This window comes from Protobothrops mucrosquamatus, unplaced genomic scaffold (assembly GCF_001527695.2).
Source record: "Protobothrops mucrosquamatus isolate PMUCROS unplaced genomic scaffold, P.Mucros_1.0 scaffold124, whole genome shotgun sequence".
NCBI classification, from domain to species: Eukaryota; Metazoa; Chordata; class Lepidosauria; order Squamata; family Viperidae; genus Protobothrops; species Protobothrops mucrosquamatus.
Window position 1 is genome coordinate 464403 of NW_015386491.1, and position 18144 is coordinate 482546.

General features: G+C 39.7%; 1 protein-coding gene across 1 annotated transcript in view; it reads right to left on the reverse strand.

The window, feature by feature from the left end:
• The window catches only part of CEP95 (centrosomal protein 95), a 38047-nt gene extending 22102 nt beyond the window's left edge, over nt 1-15945 (reverse strand). The window contains exons 1-8 of the mRNA XM_015812968.1: nt 15924-15945; nt 12807-12935; nt 11677-11784; nt 9742-9855; nt 6988-7096; nt 4998-5113; nt 2749-2868; nt 1529-1743 (exon numbers count right to left, since the gene is read on the reverse strand). Of these exons, the coding sequence (XP_015668454.1) occupies nt 1529-1743; nt 2749-2868; nt 4998-5113; nt 6988-7096; nt 9742-9855; nt 11677-11784; nt 12807-12935; nt 15924-15945 (933 nt within the window). The remainder of the gene's footprint in view (nt 1-1528; nt 1744-2748; nt 2869-4997; nt 5114-6987; nt 7097-9741; nt 9856-11676; nt 11785-12806; nt 12936-15923) is intronic.
• Nucleotides 15946-18144: the final 2199 nt, after the last annotated feature.

Here is an 18144-nt window from a genome sequence, read left to right on the forward strand (position 1 = left end):
AAGTGAATCACTGCAGTTGTTAAGTTAGTAGTACAGTTGTTAAGTGAATCTGGCTTCCCCATTGACTTTGCTTGTCAGAAGGTCTCAAAAGGAGATCCCATGAGGGGATCCCATGACCCCAGGACGCTGCACCCAGTGGTGGGATTCAGCCGGTTCGCACCACTTCGGCGGAACCGGTAGCTATTTTTTTGTTGCCCAGACCCAGAATGGACTTCCGGAAGTGGCACCCACACAGAGAACCGGTGGTTCACATATTTGAATCCCACCACTGACTGCACCCCTCATAAATATGAGCCACCTGCCAAATGGCCGAATTTTGATCACCTGACCATGGATGCTGCAATGGTTATAAGGATGAAAAATGGTCATCAGTCACTTTTTTCAGTGTCATCGTAACTTCAATCACTAAACAGACTGTTGTAAGTTGAGGACTACCCGTAATTGTTCATGTTTGGCATGTTGGGGGCAGGGCTACTATGAGAGGGACTCAAAAACTGTCAAAGGTCTGAGGGGCTTCCAGTTCCTTCAGCTGGGCATGTCTGTCAGGCTCAAGCCTTCCATCCTTCCGAGGTGGGTAAAATGAGGACCCAGGTTGTTGGGGGCCATATGGTGACTCTGTAAACCGCTTAGAAAGGGCAGTAAAGCACTGTGAAGCAGTATATAAGTTTAAGTACTATAGCTATTACCATTTTAAAATTTAAATTACAAAATAATCTACAAATAAAAGAGCACATTTGCCATTTCTCACCTTAAAAGCTAAAATCAACAGTAAATTTTGACTGAAACACACATTCCAACAAAAAAAATTGTACTAATTTCTCATATGGAAATTAGTGCAGTTTTTCTATTGTTGGAATGTGTGTTTCAATTAAAATTTCATATGAGGTTCACTTACTCCTCTTCCCTACAACTTTTCCCACCCCATAGCACGTCAACTTCATATATTTCAACAATATGCTTCCACTCCTTGTATCCAACAAGGTGTGACAGATTTTCTCAATCTCTAAACATGTTGAAGTTCAAGTCTCATGGACCCTAGTTAGCTAGCATCCTTGGCACATTCCTGCTTAGCAAGTGTTTATTGGAACTGAACTCCGTTCAGAGTCACTTGATAGTGAGATGGAAAGCATATAAATTTAATAGATAAATAACATAAATAAAAATTCCAGTAATTTGGAAAACCACCTAGAGCCACTCTGTGAGTGAGATGGGCGGTCTCTAAATTTGATATATCAATAAAATAAAAAATACAATTCCAACAAATCTTGAGGGCACTGAATTTGGGAAGGTTTTTTCCCCAAACTATTTTGTGTGTCCAAGACTTGATTACTAGATTCCCAATCCAGATTTTCTGATGAATAAGGCGGCTAGGGAGAATTTATTTATTTTTTCTATTGCACACTTCTTAACCTCCCTTCTCCCTTGAATAATTTGGACAACATTCAGTCAAATCTCCCAAACTTATGAAAGCCTACAATGCCATTCAATGATGACAGTTAAACAAAAACAAAGGAAATATCACACTTACAACAGTAGATGGTGGTTCCTGAGATTTAAGTGATGATAAAGGTGGTGGGGAATCCTGGTCTCCAGTATCATTCTTTCTTTCAGCTAAATAAGAGACTCCACTGACGGAAGGTTGGTAGGGGGGCTGCAAAGCAATTGCTGGACGGATTGGGTCCCCAAGCTTCTTAGCACTGGAACTCAACTCCTCTTGAGACAACTGAGCAGACTTTGCTGTAGCTTAAAGGCAAACAGTGCGGACAATACTGTGATTCAAAAGTGTAGAATTAACATGCTTAAAATACATTATTGCGCGAGTTTCCTTTGAAAACGTTAAAAACAAGTATTACTGGTGGAAATTTCATACATATCATCAAGGTATGCTGGCTGGGTTATTTCCTTCTCATATCTTTTAGAACACCCATTAGATTTTCAATGTAGTGAATGAAATGTAAAAATATGCCACACTCGCATAAAGTCACATTTCCCCCTTCTGTAAGGGTTAGGGTTAGGCACCATTTTGGCTGGCTAAAGCCATATAGGGGCATCGTGTGGTATGCTATGCTCTTCAAAAGCGGACTTTTTTTTTTTCAATTTTTAGTTTCGTTTTTAATTTGGTTTTAAATCTACTGCTTTAAAGGATTATTTTATTGGTGGTTTGGTAATTTAAAAACTACTATATTTTTTTTATATGAATGATTTTGTTATTGGATTATTGACTACCCTATCACCACACTGCTTCCTAATTACTTGGATGTAAAAATTGAAAAATTAATAAAACTTGTTATTAAAAAAAACTACTATATTTTTCATCAGTGGATTGAGCTTCACTACTAAGATTCTCTTTCAATATTGTCTGCCGTAGAAAAAGCACAGCATATTTGGAAGTTGGGTTTTTTGGGGGGAGGGGACAGATAGAACCAACTAAATTCTTCCCTCCATAGGGGAAGTTTTCTTGTGTAGTTTCATGAGCAGTCTGGGAAGGACCAGACTGCATTTGGAAGCAGCAGCCTAGGAAAAGTCAGGAAAACAGATAGAGAGACTGTGAGACAAAGATGGGAACAGAGATGGTTAAAGGATGTCACATTTTGTGTTCTTACGTACTAACTAGATCATCCCAGTCTAAATCCATCTGATTAAGCCCATGGAAGGCCTTATCGGATAGCTGCTATTTTCCCCACCAAAATATCATCCCCAGGATAAGACCTTTGAACATCAACATCAATATCTTAGAAAGATGCTCACCTGGCCTTTCTGAAATAACACTTTTTTTTCCACTGGAGGACAGACCAAATGATTCTCTAAAAGTTGCATATACTTCAGATCCTGCAGCCTTTTTGGGGACTTCTTTTCCTGCTGGTAACACTGGAAAACATTCATTAGCAGAATATGAATATTTAACCTTGCAATTTTATGAATGTTAGGAAGTAGGTTTAGAGCAGGGGTCTTCAGACTTGGCTCTTTTATGACTTGTGGACTTCAACTCCCAGAATTCCTGAGCCAGGCACGCTGGCTGAGGAATTCTGGGAGTTGAAGTCCACAAGTCATAAAAGGGTCAAGTTGGAAGACCCCTGGTTTAGAGGCACAAGATACAATGAAGTACCTTCTTTCTGGGTATCAATAAAGGTTTTCCACAACTGTGATATCCCACTGGAGGGGGATTTTTATATATTTTGCCCAGGAAGTAAAGAACAGATTGGGAAATAATCTGCACCTTATTTTCTAGAAATAGCCACAGGTGGAGGGGAACTGGACCATAGGTTGGAGACCCGTTCTAGTGCACGGGTGTCAAACTCGATCGTGTCACATAACGTATTGTGATGTATCAAGACGTTTTTTGCCTTTGTGGAGCCGGAGTGGGCTGGCCTGCATGTGATGCATCTGGCCCGCAAGCCGCCAGTTTGACACCCCTGTTCTAGTGGCTTACCTGTCAGTATTGGTGGAGGTAGTCTTAGAGATTCTTTGATTGGGCTGTTTGCTGGTCTGATATTAACTTTGGAGTTAATCTATGGTGATCTGGATGCTACTTGCTGGTGGAGATGTGCTAGGTTTGTTTTGTTCCTTTTGGGGCTGGGTGATAGTCCCTTTTGCATAGTCTATAGCAGTGGTTCTCAACCTGTGGGTCGGGACCCCATTTGGGGTCGATCAACCATTTCATGGGGGTCGCCAAGCAAGGCTGTCCGCCATTTTTTTGTCCATTTTTTTCCCCCTTTTCCAGCGGGTGCCTTACCTCCCTTGGGCTGGGCCAGCTGGTGGTCGGCCTGCTCTGTCTCTGCCGCTTGCCAGCTACGCCTCGGCCGGCGCAGGGGGCAGAACCATGCATGCGTGGCGCTCCCGGGCAGGGAAAGTCCTCGACTTATGACCGGTTGGGTAGTCCTCAACTTACGACCGGTTTAGTCCTCGACTTACGACTGGTTTAGTCCTCGACTTACGACCGGTTGGGGTTGCGGCATTAAAAAGGTTGAGAACCACTGGTCTATAGAGATGTTGTTAATGTGTCTATTGATCAACAATCAAGTAAACAATACCCCAATCAAGAAAATGCCAAAGAAGCCAACAACCCAATCAAAGAATCTCTAAGACCACCCCCACCAACACTGATAGGCAAGCCATTAGAATATAAACTGACAGCAAACAGCACTCCTTTACTATCACTGATGATGTTACCTAGTTTGGGTAATGAAACGTCTGCAAGAAAATAATCAAGCTCAGACAGCACCAAGGACTCCTCATGTCAACCCTGAGCTACAAATATTCTCCTTTATTAGTACTTGGAACTGTATTACATTACATTAAAAAACTCACTTTTTACAACCCTGTAGTCCCTATTTGGGGTAGACTCAGGGCAACTGGATGGAGGTGAGCGTTTACTGGCTGTGTGCCCCTTCTGATGCCTACGCAGAGTTCACAGCAGATATTTTTTCTTTCTGCCCTAGGAGAGAAACATCTGACGCTACTTAGGATTGAACTCTCAACCTTCTGAGTGGGAGTCAAGCGTCAAGGCCACTATGCCACTCCAATATTACTCTACATTCTTAAAAGAAAATCGGTCTATTAAAATTCTCAAAAAAAACCCCATTTATTTTGCAGTGTATGGAGGATGATCCCTCAGTTGGGGTGAAAACTGCATAGGTTGTATAGATGAGTGAACTGATCTATACTTAGTGTGAAAGCTATAGTTTAATGAAGCATATAGGGCAGCGATAGGCAACCTTGACCCTTTTATGACTCGTGGACTTCAACTCCCAGAATTCCTGAGCCAGCCATGCTGAGGGGAAAGGGAGAGGTTTCCAAGCTGAGCCATGCTGGCTCAGGAATTCTGGGAGTTGAAGTCCACGAGTCATAAAAGAGCCAAGGTTGCCTACCCGATATAGGGGTTTTTTTGGGGGGGGGAATTCCAACAGCCCATACTTGAGACTTTCAAACTGTTCCTTGTACAATAACCATTTCATCAGTCGCATTTGGCTGTTCTGTTTTTTTCAGAGCCTGCTCACCTTCATTTCTCAGAGAAAACAAATAGGCTGTGTCACCAAGCTTAATCAGCTCACTTGTAGATTCTGAACCACCAGCCTCCCAAGACGGATCAAGCAGCTCTGATGACTGAGAGGATCTAAACGGAACACAATAAAGTACAGTGATGTGCTTTTTGATTTGGCCACAAGGTGGAAGAATACATAAGAAGCATCAATCGAGGCCTTCAGTCATTCAAAAATTAAGAGGGAAGGGACGTTGGCCTTCTGCTCCCAACTTTAACAAAGCAGATCAATAAAATATTAGAAAATAGTTAAAAAATTAAAGTAAAACCATGACAGAAACACACTGAGAAAAAGGTTAACTTCTAGCCGAGTACTTATTTGGTGCGGTGCAACTGGTGCCTTCTTTCCTGTGCCAGGCTTCTTTCATGAAAGAAAGTCCTGGGCTGGGCATGAATGTAGCTCCTGGGGAGATGCCAGAGAAGCCTTGGCTGCTACTAGTGTGAAAAATAGCAACATGAAAGGCCCCGATTAATACAGTAGTGGCATGTGATATGGCGGTAGGCAGAGCTGGATGTGGGAGTAGCTGGCAGGAGTAGGTAAGTAGGCAGCCAATAGGGCAAAGAGGGAGGTGGGCAGGTAGGAGGAGTTCAAGAGGAGGCAGTCCCTTATCTTACTAAGGCTCCGGGCTAGGAAGGGACCACGCTGAGAATGGCTTGGGCTGGTGGGTCCTCACCTAATGCTCAGATTCAATTAATAAGGCCATCAGTTAACCATGATTGCTGGAATTGAAATCATTAAGCAATGTTGTTATGTGACATCACGCTATACAACGGTATTGCTTAGCGACAGTAATTCCAGTCCTTATTACCATTGTTAACTGAAGACTACCGATAATTTATTAATTAAGCCATCTTGACTCTTTCCACTGTGTCAGTCAAATATGTACAAGTAAATCTAACTGCAGATGCAGAGATAAGAAGGTAGCAAATGTTGTTCCAATAATAATTTTTTTAAGCGACTTGGAAGAGAAAGCATACATATTTGCTGCAATCAATGCTAATTCTACACAGAGTGTGTCAGGCACAATTATGGCATCCTCTGTCCACATATAAAATATTTCAAAGGTGCAGCCCACTGTACATGCCAAAGGTGAAATATCTGAAAGGAGCCTGAACAATTGTATTGCGTACAAACCCACAGCCACACTCCACCAGGAATTATCCAAAACCGAAGACATGATACTAAGGATGAAAGAAACAACGTAATCTACAAAATCAACTGTAACCATTGCAACCAATTCTATGTGGGACAAACATCACATCAGTTAAAAACCAGGATCCATGAACACCGGCTGGCAGTCAAATGCCACGATCCCAAATCTTTCATCTCTACTCACGCCGACACCAAAGAGCACCAGTTTGATTGGAGCAACACAAAAATTATCAGCCACGCTACCACCCGCCAAGCTTGTGAGTTCATCGAAGCCTGGCACTCCACAAGCAATTCCATTAACAGACACACTGACCTACAACCAGCCTACGAACCCCTCAGAATCCAAATCAACTGCACAGCCAACCAGAGACAGCACCGACCCTCAACCAACCCACACAAGCCCCCCCCAGCAGTTCACCTCACAATGACCCTGACCTGAGGTAACCTCCCCATCACAAGACCCATCACAAGACTCACTGATGACTCACATCTGACCCATCACAAGACCCTCATTTGATACACCTACACCTGAAGCCCTTATAAACAGGAGAACACCGACACTGACATACCCTAAACTCTGCTGAAGATTTTACCTAGTCTGGTAATGAAACATTTGGAAACCAACCCAAGCTCGGAGAACGAACTGTCACCCTCATCCTACACCCGAGCTACAGATATTCGCCACCACTGCATGTTGTATTATTCCTTATTAATTCTATTTAACAAGGTGAAAACCCACTACTAATAAGCTCTTTAAAAGCTAGTAAAGCAGCCGGCAACTATGGACCTGCCTTACCCTCCAGCTGAGGGTTCCTCTAGGGAGGGAACCGGGATGTCACAGCCATCTTCTGGCTTCTTTGAATCCATAGGCTGGACTTCTGTTTCTGCCATCACCTTAAGACCACCTGCTTAGAAACAAAAAACAAAAAAGCAATAAACACAAAAAATAAATAAATAAATTGAAAAATATATTAACTCTCTTCCCTCCTGTGCATACCCCTATCCTGGCACATTGTAGAATCTATTGGCCAATGAATAATAATAATAATAATAATAATAATAATAATAATAATAATAATAATAATAATAATAATAATAATAAATAATACAGGTAGTCCTTGACTTACAACCATTTATTTAGTGACCAAAGTTACGATGGCACTGGGAAAAAAGCGACTCGGGACCCGTCCTCACAACAGTCGCAGCATCTCCATCGTCACATGATCAAAATCCAGGTGCCCGGCAACCGGCATGTATTTATGAGACTTGCAGCCTTAACGTAGGCAACATATCCGGTAGCTTGGGGGTCAAACCTTGTCACTTCTTTTCTTTTATGGTTTGCTTCGGAACTGTAGTGCTGCAGTGTGGCTTCAATAGTTTTGAAAATGCAAGCCATAGAAATCCCTTTAAAATAACTACATTCAAATAGAAGCCATATGCTAAAGAAAGAAAGAAATCCAAATAGAATGTTTCTTTAAATGCTTATTATCTTACTAGTAGGCAAATCCACTGCTAGCTACAGCAGAGTACATGCAACCCTGATAGGGACCAGAATTTCCGCTGTTAAGCAAGGTGATTGTTAAGTGAGTCATGCCCGATTTTACCACCATTTTTGCCACAGTTGTTAAGAGAAGCACTATCGCTGTTAAGTATCATTCAGTCGTTAAGTGAATCTGGCTTCCCCCATTGACTTGGCTTGTCGGAAGCCAAGTGGGAAGGTGGCAAATGGCGATTGCCTGACCCTGGGCTGCTGCAACCATTGTAATATACAAACTGGTTGCCAAGCACCCAAAGTCTGGTCACATGACTATGGGATGCTGTGACCGTTGTACGAGAACTGATTGTAAGTCACTTTTTCTCTAGCAGCATCGAATGGTCGATAAACAAATGGTTGTAAGTTGAGGACTACCTGTAACAAATATTCCATCACATGCACAAGAGACTTCTTTTATCAGCAATCTCTTTCCAATAATTCAAACAAAAGGGCAAGCGGTGGGAAAAAATATATGAATAATCCTCAATAAGCAACATCATCTCCCACACCTAACCCTGGGTGAAAATTGTGTTCAGGGCTGTTTTGCACCTACCAGAATTGTGAATGTGTATCTGGCAAACCCAAAAAGGAAGTGGCAATGACACAGATAGATTCCTTTGTCCAGGAAATACATATAAAGAGATTCTGTTCAATCCTTAACCAAGGTACAACAGCTTTCTCCCTTTGGATTCTAATTACAGGTCTGTTTTATTTACTTTCATAGAAAGATATTCAACCACAAAATGTCCATGAAGACGATAAAACATATCACAATCTATCCTTAAGAATGGCCCTACATTCTATAATTGGATTAATATATTTATATATTTCAATTAGTTTGTTCTTGCTGCACTCGTGTGTTGAGCAAAATCATAAACCACAGCCTTCCTAGATTGCCTTGCTGAAATCTGACAGCAAAGCCAGAAAATTGATACTTTTTTCCTCTGAATACCCAGTAAAAAAAGGTTTGTTAAACTTTTTGGGGGATTGTTAAAATATCTCCCCTATTAAAAAAAAAACCCTGAAGAAATAAGAGCCCAATACAGGTAGTCCTCATCTTACAACTATTCATTTAGAAATCATTTAAAGTTACAACGGCATTGAAAAAAATAACTTACAATGATCCTTGCACTTATAACCATTGCAGCATCCCACTGTCACAATCAAAATTTAGGGGTGTGGCAACTGGGATGTACATACAACAGTTGCAACATTCTGGCTCAAGGGATCACCATTTGTGACCTTTCCAGCTGACTACTTTGCTTCATGACCATATGATTCACTTAATAACTACCTTGCTTAGCAATGGAAATTCTGGTCCCAATTGTGGAGATACGATGAGGACTACCTGTACACCAGCCTCTCCATTTCCTACAATGTTGCTGGGTAACTTGTGTACCAACTGCAGATTTCAGAAGCCAACGTTCCGTTTTTAGAGTCTTCCAAGACTCTAAAAATTTGCCTGACATGGTTATAAATCGAAATCAACTTGTATCTTACTCAGATTAAACAAACCACATTAAGGCTTTGCATAATATGTAAACCTAGCCAATGAAGGCGCTTCATGTGTAGCAATCAGAATTTCATATAAGAACACACGTGTCATGTAAATATCACAAATTGCTTTTACTGAGATGAGAAGGAGACGCACCACACTCTCACTAATTAATGTAAGATTTTCTTTTCAGCAAAAGGCAATTGGAGATAATTGCATGAGACATTTTTAAATTTGCACGTTTCATCTACAATTAGAGTAAAAAACTGTAATTTCAGTGCTTGCCAGTATCACTATAGCAAGGTGCATACAGTACATCCAAACAATAAAACATAATTACTTTTATAGCAAAGACTAGCGATCAATTAATGAACCAGAAAATACTTAGCACTCAGTAATGATTTTTTTTTTAAAAAAAATTACTTCCCCCATCTCTTGAAGTAGACATATAAATACTAATAAAATAAGACCTTAATATCTATCAAAAGATAATTTATGGTTTAAGAAGCTATTTCTCTCACCGTCCTGTTGAGAAGCAGTTTCACTGACTTCTTCCGTAAGATATTCAAGCAAGCCATCAAATATTTCCAAGAGATTCCTAATAGATTCCTTATCTCCTTTCACAATATTCTCACCTTAATAAAAACGCACAGTATTATCTTAGAACAGAAATAAAAGGTTGGGAGGATGCAACTGAACTGGGCTAAGAGCAAAATCCTCAAGTTCTGCTTAAAAGAGCACTCCTCATAAGCGAACCTGCCCACTTAAAATATTAACTGCACCATATATTGGATTTTATTCTGTTGGGAATGCTCATTCTAATGAAAGAAAAAAAAAGCTTTCTTCAGCAACAGGACCCTGTGCAAAATCAGTTTCTTTCATTCCAGGCAACTTTCTCTACCTGGCCTTCCTCCAAGAAAAGCAAGGCTGAAAGGAAAACTCATCATATAATTCCCATACTTATACTTCTGGATTATAGTTTTTTAAATAGCTGCCTTGAATCTGCATTGTCCAAAAAACCCAAACAACACAAAAAGTTGTAATACCAACACAATGGAGGTACCAGGCTGAGTGGGGGGAAAAACAATTAAAAGCAGAAAACATTAATTCTGTGACTTATTGAATCAGCTCAGTGAAAAACGTTTGAACATCATCTATTCTAATCCATATGTTTACTGTTACTAGGATTTTTAAAGGCTCATAACATATCTTTTTATTCTTTCCTCTATGCCCATGTGCTTTATAGAGATACAGAAAGGGATACAGTAATTGCTTCTGACCTGCATTTCACAGTTTTGATGAGGATTGTTTTGCTACTTTGCTAAAAATAGTTTCAAGGAAAACCAGTTTGTTACAAACGAGACTTTCCTGTTAGGAGGATGGCTTGCACAGAGGCAAGTCAATCAGGAAAAGATTCAGCTAGTGGCTCCTTCCAGCAACCTGCAATACATATTCAGTGACTAAGAGCCTAAGGATGCTTACAAAATGCATCCTACAAAGTTTAAATCCCATTAGGACAAGGGACAGTTTAGATGGGATTCTTTGCCAATTTTAAGTCTAGGTATTGAATCATTTATTGTGTAAACAAAGATAGGCACTTATTATATAATGTGTATTATCAAGATTTTTTGGAAACATTTACTTATAATGACAGCTCAATTTATCATTACCATTTTTCACTTTATTTGCCAGCTAAAACATTATTAAGACCTGGTGAAAGTGTCTTGTTTTAAACACAGGTTTTTAATCAGCTAATTACATTTTTTCAGTACTAATAAGCTCGAGTGTAGTATAAAAATGTCCTCCTTGTTGTTAAGGCAAAAGATGGCACAGCTTTCAATATTGCTGAGTCTGACCAAGATCTGATTGAGCAGAACACAATAAATAGTTGCCATACATTTTACTATGAATAGTTAAAGGTCTCCAGCATAATTGTGTTCTTGTTCATTCTGACTAGCATTTATAAAAGTAAGGCATGTCTGAAAGTACCCTTGTAATAATTTTATGCTGTCAAAACCTATTTCAATTTTCAGCAATGGATTTAAAATCTGTAAAGCAGATTAAAAGCTACTTCCGCCTACTTGAAAATAATCTTCCTTGAAGCTTACTTTTGAATAGACATGTCAAAGACTGCAAACTGTATTTTATTTCACTGATTTTACTAGAACAATTTGTGAGCAAGTGATTTGAAGCAGATTGCTTAGCAGTTGTCACAGTTATCTTTAGAGGAACTTACTTGTAAACAAAACAAAAATAAAATGTCATAAAACATATCTAAGAATCTCCATATTGCTAATTTGGATAAAGAAGCATCTAACTTGAAATAAATTTCTATTGGCCCAAAGTATGATCAAACGTAGATTAATTTATGACAAATGCCTATTTTTAACCATTTTGTATCACAAAAGTATGGTACTTTTTGCAACATCGGTGTTGTTTTTTTTAGTTATACTCACCAGTTATATGTGATAAGCTGATCTGCAAGTAGTCCAGTGCCAAAGAATCTATCACCGCCTGCACATTATGAATGTTGTCTTCTTGGCAAGTAGGAACAGCTATGAAATCTGTTAACAACTTTTTCACATTACTACTGTGCATTACAATATACTATAAAGTCAAATAAATGAACCGTATCTTAAATCTTCTGAGAGCAAGTACAATTTCTTTTCCACATAAGTTGGCTTGTAGAAATGTATATAATTTTGAAGTGAACAATGAATTATTGCAGGGAATGTAAAAAAAATACTCCAACATGGTATTCTCAAGTCACTATTGGAACATTTTAAAAAGGCCTAAAAATTCTCTTCTCACCCCTCTGGGTGGTCATAGCCCCAAGTGCTCCCACCACCACTGAGATCCTTTACATTTACTCTCTCTCCCTCTCTCTCTCTCTGTGTCTCTCTCACACACACATCTCTCACATATATGAGAGACAAAAGATAGCTTATCCACATTATCCACAAATTCAGAATTAAGCTTTGCTACCTTCGTTGAGGCTCTACTTGTAGGAGATGACCAGTCTAAGCCCGAGGGCGGGGTCTAGAGTCCCTATGCCCCTGAAAGAGACTTAAGTCCAGCCCCCCCCTTGAAGTCCATTGACAATTTGCCTTGAATATTAGTACATGGGATTCTTGTGCATGGGATAAACTCACAGTGTTTTCTGGACTCTATCTTGGCTCCTGGCTTCTTGTGTCTGACATCTATTTCACTGAGGCTTTAGTTCACAGTATAGATTATTATGATTTATAATTTATCAGCTCAGACATGCCCCGAGAGTGACTCTGAAAATTCCAGATACAGAAGACAGAAAGGGGGAAAGTATTTGGGAGAGCAACCAGGACAGGCAGACAAAATAAATATTAAAGCCTAAACTGAGATTCATTCTCTATTTAAGGGTTTTTATACTTCTGTTCTCCAGATTCAGAATACTTTTCCTTTAAATGCAGGTGCAGTGAGGAAAGTTAAGTTTAAAAAAATAAGTTAGTAAACCCTCTGATCTAGAGATTTATGCCCAAAGTGTTTCAAATGTAAATATGGAGCTGTTACCTTGCTGTAAGGATATAATGCAAGATACTTGTATTCTTACCAGGGACTTTTTCTCCTAATATCGACTCATAAAGATGAACAAACATTTCAGCTCCACAGTCAGAGAGGCTATTAACATGCAGATGTATGTTACATTTTGTCAGAAGATCATTGGCAACATTGATCCAATCTGTTTTAAAATTACAAAATAATATGAAATGTTATGATTTTAGAAAAAAGCAGAAGATGCATTAGCATAAGCAGGGATTCAGACCTCTTTACCAAGCATCCCAATAAGGTTTTTTTTAATGCTTTTACTAGGATTAAAAATAGAACTCAGCTACTTGAATCCAAATGTTGTAGCCAAAATCTAGTAAATCACTCTAATTCCCACAAAATGAAATTGTGATTGTAGGGATAATATTTAGTTTAGTAAAATTGAATTTCTCCTCCTCTCAATTTCTATCGACTTTTTTATTTACATCCTGGAGATTACTAGCAAAACCCGAGTAACCTGAGAACTAAATATTGTGTTTGATACTCATTGGAAATAACTGATGTTTTTTACCATTTTACCCAAATTTCTTGGAATTTAAACTATTTGAACAGGAAAAATACAATTTAATTCTTCCATCTATTTTATTAAAAAAAAACATAGGTGTCCAGAAGATACTGAACTACACCATCTCACAACGCTTTACATCATGACTTTTATTGTTTTATCAATGTATAAAATACAAAGAAAAATAAAAACTGGCGTGTCTTCAGTTGGCCATCTTTTCACCGGAAGTCCCATGTCACAATGCAGTAGTGCCAAGCAAAGGCAAACTATAAGTATTACAAATGTGGTTTTTCAAAGCCAGCAGTTCTCCACAATGCAATCCCAATAGACTCTTAGCAATCACATACTCCTTAACCTGGTCCTTCAAATACAAATCTACTCAGAAGTACTGTAATTCCAATGAAAATCAACAAGACCTATTTCAAATGTAAAGGTATTTACTGGGTAGGGTATTCTAAAGCCAGAGCATAATTTATGGCAGTCATGTCTCTTTTGGGTAGCCTCCAGAATCTCTCAACACAACTACAAAAATTAGAAAGGGAGTTGTGTTCTGGCCCACTGCTTGGCCTGCTGCTCACACAGGTGGAGCTGCGCACAGCCCGGTTCCAAATAGGCCACGGCCCGGTAGTGGACCATGGCCTAAGGGTTGAGGATCCCTGAACTAGACAACCCATGAGCACTTCAATCATCATTTCAGAAACATTCACCAGATTCCTCAATGCCTTCAACAATGGCAGAGCTTCTAATGTACTGGAAAAGTTCTTAAATAGTTCTTAAAAATTCAGAGACATGAAGAACTTCTAACATACTGTCATCATTGGAAAAACTGGGATACATTCAGAGAGTAGCCCAGGTTGAAGGTATAACACAGTCAAACACCAAGAATTGACCACAGGAAATATGTTATGTTTTGTATTGTTATAAAATGCTCTATTATAATTTCTATGTCATAAAATATTTTATAAAAATTTAATCACATGGGAGTCATGGGTCCAAGATTTTAGATTCTGTAAGTTAACCCATTTGAGGTACCTTGGTTCAAAACTTATTGCCCTATAATGCACTGTTTACCCAGTTAAAGGTTACAGGAATGAGTGTTTTAGTAGTAAATAGAACTGCTCAATGCTCTTCACTCTCAAAAACAGATAAAAACCTACCCACATGGGACAAATATCCTACCCTGCTCAATCCATTATAACTCCTTTCTTTAAAAAAATGTGCACATGTACACATGGTCACCAGTTAAAAGTTGTTCACTGTAGAACAGTAGGGATTGCAGCCTGCATTTTACTTAAAATAGGAAAAATAACCCACTATTTTTTCTCATACTTATCTAGAATAAAACAATTTTATTTAATGGAACCCAAATCTGGGTACAGGACTATTGTGTGACATACTTAACATTTTATGGGATTTCATAATATTCAAAAGGCTTCAAATAGACTATTGCAGTAACTAGAACAACTACAGGTAGTCCTCGACTTACAACAGTTCATTTAAGTTACAATAGCACTGAAAAATGGGACTTATTACTGTTTTTCACAGTTACGTTTTCAGCATCCTCATGATTATGTGATCAAAATTCAGATGCTTGGCAACTGACTCATATTTATGACAATTGCTGTGTCCTGGGGTCATGTGATCACCTTTTGTGACCTTCTGACAAGCAAAGTCAATGGGGAAGCCAGGTTCACTTAATAACTGGGTTACTAACTTTTCAACTGCAGTGATTCACTTAACAATTGTGGTAAGAAAGGTCATAAAATGGGGCAAAACTCACTTAAAACGTCTCACTTAACAGAAATGTTAGGCTCAAATGTGGTTGTAAGTTGTATGTCATAAGGCAAGAGTACAGAATAGATGGTCCTCCGACTGTTTTTTTTAAAACAGAATACAACACACTGAACTACCTCTAGCCAATTACATTGTAGGTGGTTTTAACTTGGCTCAAAGATTATTCTGCATATTATGCAAATATAACCATTATACTTAGATTAACTAGGTTAGTGGGTAAGCATGCCATCTGAGCACAATCAGTGTCAATTTTGGATAAACAGATTACACATACAACTTACCAAACATTTTTAAATAGGGAAATCTATTTCAGAATATTAACAATTCTTCCTGCTTTATGCAACATTAGACTTATTTACATAATTACTACTCTTCACTTCAGTCAACAGTATAATCCGTTTCACCACAACCTATTACAGGCTTTGCTTCCTCTCCTCCGTTTTTAAAGTTACTACCTTGCAGACTAACTAACTTTGCATGCCAGAGAATCTTACTCTCCCCATTACTGCCCGAGAAAAGAGAACTATTAAAACAGTTATGTTTATCCTTTAGCATAAATATGTTCTTAAACTACACAGTTCAAGAAAGCAACTTATGACACGTGTAGGTTTTTCTCATCTGGAGCTGTAACAGACCACTAACACGATTCTAGTACAAGTTCTTGAGGAACTGAATTTTTAAAAAAGGCTGTTTTTACTGAGCAGCACCGTCCACTTGTGTAAGGAGGATGACAACAGGAAGGCATAAAAAACATCAAATCTCCCGTTTTGGGGAGACTGATTCCCACTTTCAGTTGGGGAAGCCTTCCCCAATCCCACCCACCTCTTTCCGCAGCAGTAGCCATTCCGCCACCCTTCACGCAAAAACCGCGCCGGCAGCCAAAACGCAGGACGCCAAAGCTTCGGCGATTTAAATCCTGGACCGCTCTCCGGATTTCTGCATGATGATTGGTCAGCTAGAAGCGGAAAAGGCGGGACTTCCTTTTGGCCTTATTGCCTCGCCTAGTTCCGGATGAGCTAATTCAGTTACGCTTATTGTTTATTTTCCGCCAAGGTCGGTTTCTACGGCAACGAAGGGAGGTGATTATTAGGTTTTATTTTTTAAAAAACCAAGTTCCCAGAGGGAAAAACAGAGGCCGCGCGCGGAACGTAAAGCCTCGAGCGGGAACAGGGCGCTGCTGCCCGCCTTACGTTAGGCTATTTGTCGCGAGCATTGGCACGCTTGTCTTTCTCCCCTCACAACAATCTTGTGAGTTACGGTAGACTGAGATGCCTGCCCAGGGTCATTCGCAGAGTTGTGGGAACCTCAGTATGACACACACACACACACACACACACACACCCTTTCCTGAGTTTAAGATCTTCTGGTCAATACCGTGGCGAAAGCACCTGGAGAAGCTCTTCTTTCCGCCAATTAACCTCCGTGCCCCTAATAAAGAAGAATATGTGTAACTCAGGATCGAAACGAGGGGTCATTGGTGCTCTGATCTTGCTTGTTTTCTTGCAGACGTTTCATTACCCAAACTAGGTAACATCATCACGATGTTATCTAGTTTGGGTAATGAAACATTTGCAAGAAAAGAAGTAAGCTCAGAGAGCACCAAGGACCTCTCCGTGCCCGTTTGGATGGTTAGACAAGAAAGGGAAGCCTAGGGAAGGCATTCAGCCAATAAACACCAGGTCAAAAATCCACAAGTTTGTATCTGAGGTGAAGAATGTTGGAGGTGGGCTGTTTGAACTTTCAGTTTATTCCTGGAAGAGGAGGAATGGTCTTGCCCGAGGAGAAGTTGCAGTGCCAAGACATTCATTTGGAGCAGGAAGCTGAAGGGGGTGATTTCTTTGATTCTTATTTGCCTGATTCCCTCAAGACAGCTGAGCAGGAGAGCTGGCATACCTGAAGAACCTAAAGTGTAATATTGAGGAAACATAAAAACAGATCTAACCTATATACCAATCAACCACCACCCACACCTAATAAAATATTTATAAAAAAAGAAAAAGAAAATGTTGATGAAGTTCAGAAATAAATTCTATGTTAAAATCAATACAAGATACAATTGCCTTAGCTCATGATGAGACTAAAAATAACACAAAGGAGATAAAAGAACAATTCTTTAATCTAAATCTACAAACTCAGAAAATCACTACAAAGAAGGAACTAGCAACTCAGAAAACAGAAGGAAAATCAGAGGAAGCAGATCCAAAGATGGAAGACCTAAAAAAAGGAACTGACATACAGACTCAGACAAACGAAGAATTAGAAGATGTAGCAATAATATTGGAAATGGAAAAGATATTTTACTTGTCAAGATCTCAGAACACACTTGAGGATAAGAAAGAAGAGCTGATTGAATGGAAGATAGAGCTGTTAGGANCATCCAGACCCGTACAGCCTCCAGACACCGGGCCATCACGTCAAGGGCATCATTGGGGTGGCCTGGGGTGGAAATGTACAGCTGAGTATCATCAGCGTACTGATGGAAATCCACCCCAAAGCCACGGATGATCTCCCCCAGCGGCTTCACATAAATATTGAACAGTAAGGGGGAGAGGACCGACCCTTGTGGCACCCCAATACCGTGGTCAATACCGTGGTTAATACCGTGGCGAAAGCACCTGGAGAAGCTCTTCTTTCCGCCAATTAACCTCCGTGCCCCTACTAAAGAAGAATATGTGTAACTCAGGATCGAAACGAGGGGTCATTGGTGCTCTGATCTTGCTTGTTTTCTTGCAGACGTTTCATTACCCAAACTAGGTAACATCATCACGATGTTATCTAGTTTGGGTAATGAAACATTTGCAAGAAAACAAGTAAGCTCAGAGAGCACCAAGGACCTCTCCGTGCTCGTTTGGATGGTTAGACAAGAAAGGGAAGCCTAGGGAAGGCATTCAGCCAATAAACACCAGGTCAAAAATCCACAAGTTTGTATCTGAGGTGAAGAATGTTGGAGGTGGGCTGTTTGAACTTTCAGTTTATTCCTGGAAGAGGAGGAATGGTCTTGCCCGAGGAGAAGTTGCAGTGCCAAGACATTCATTTGGAGCAG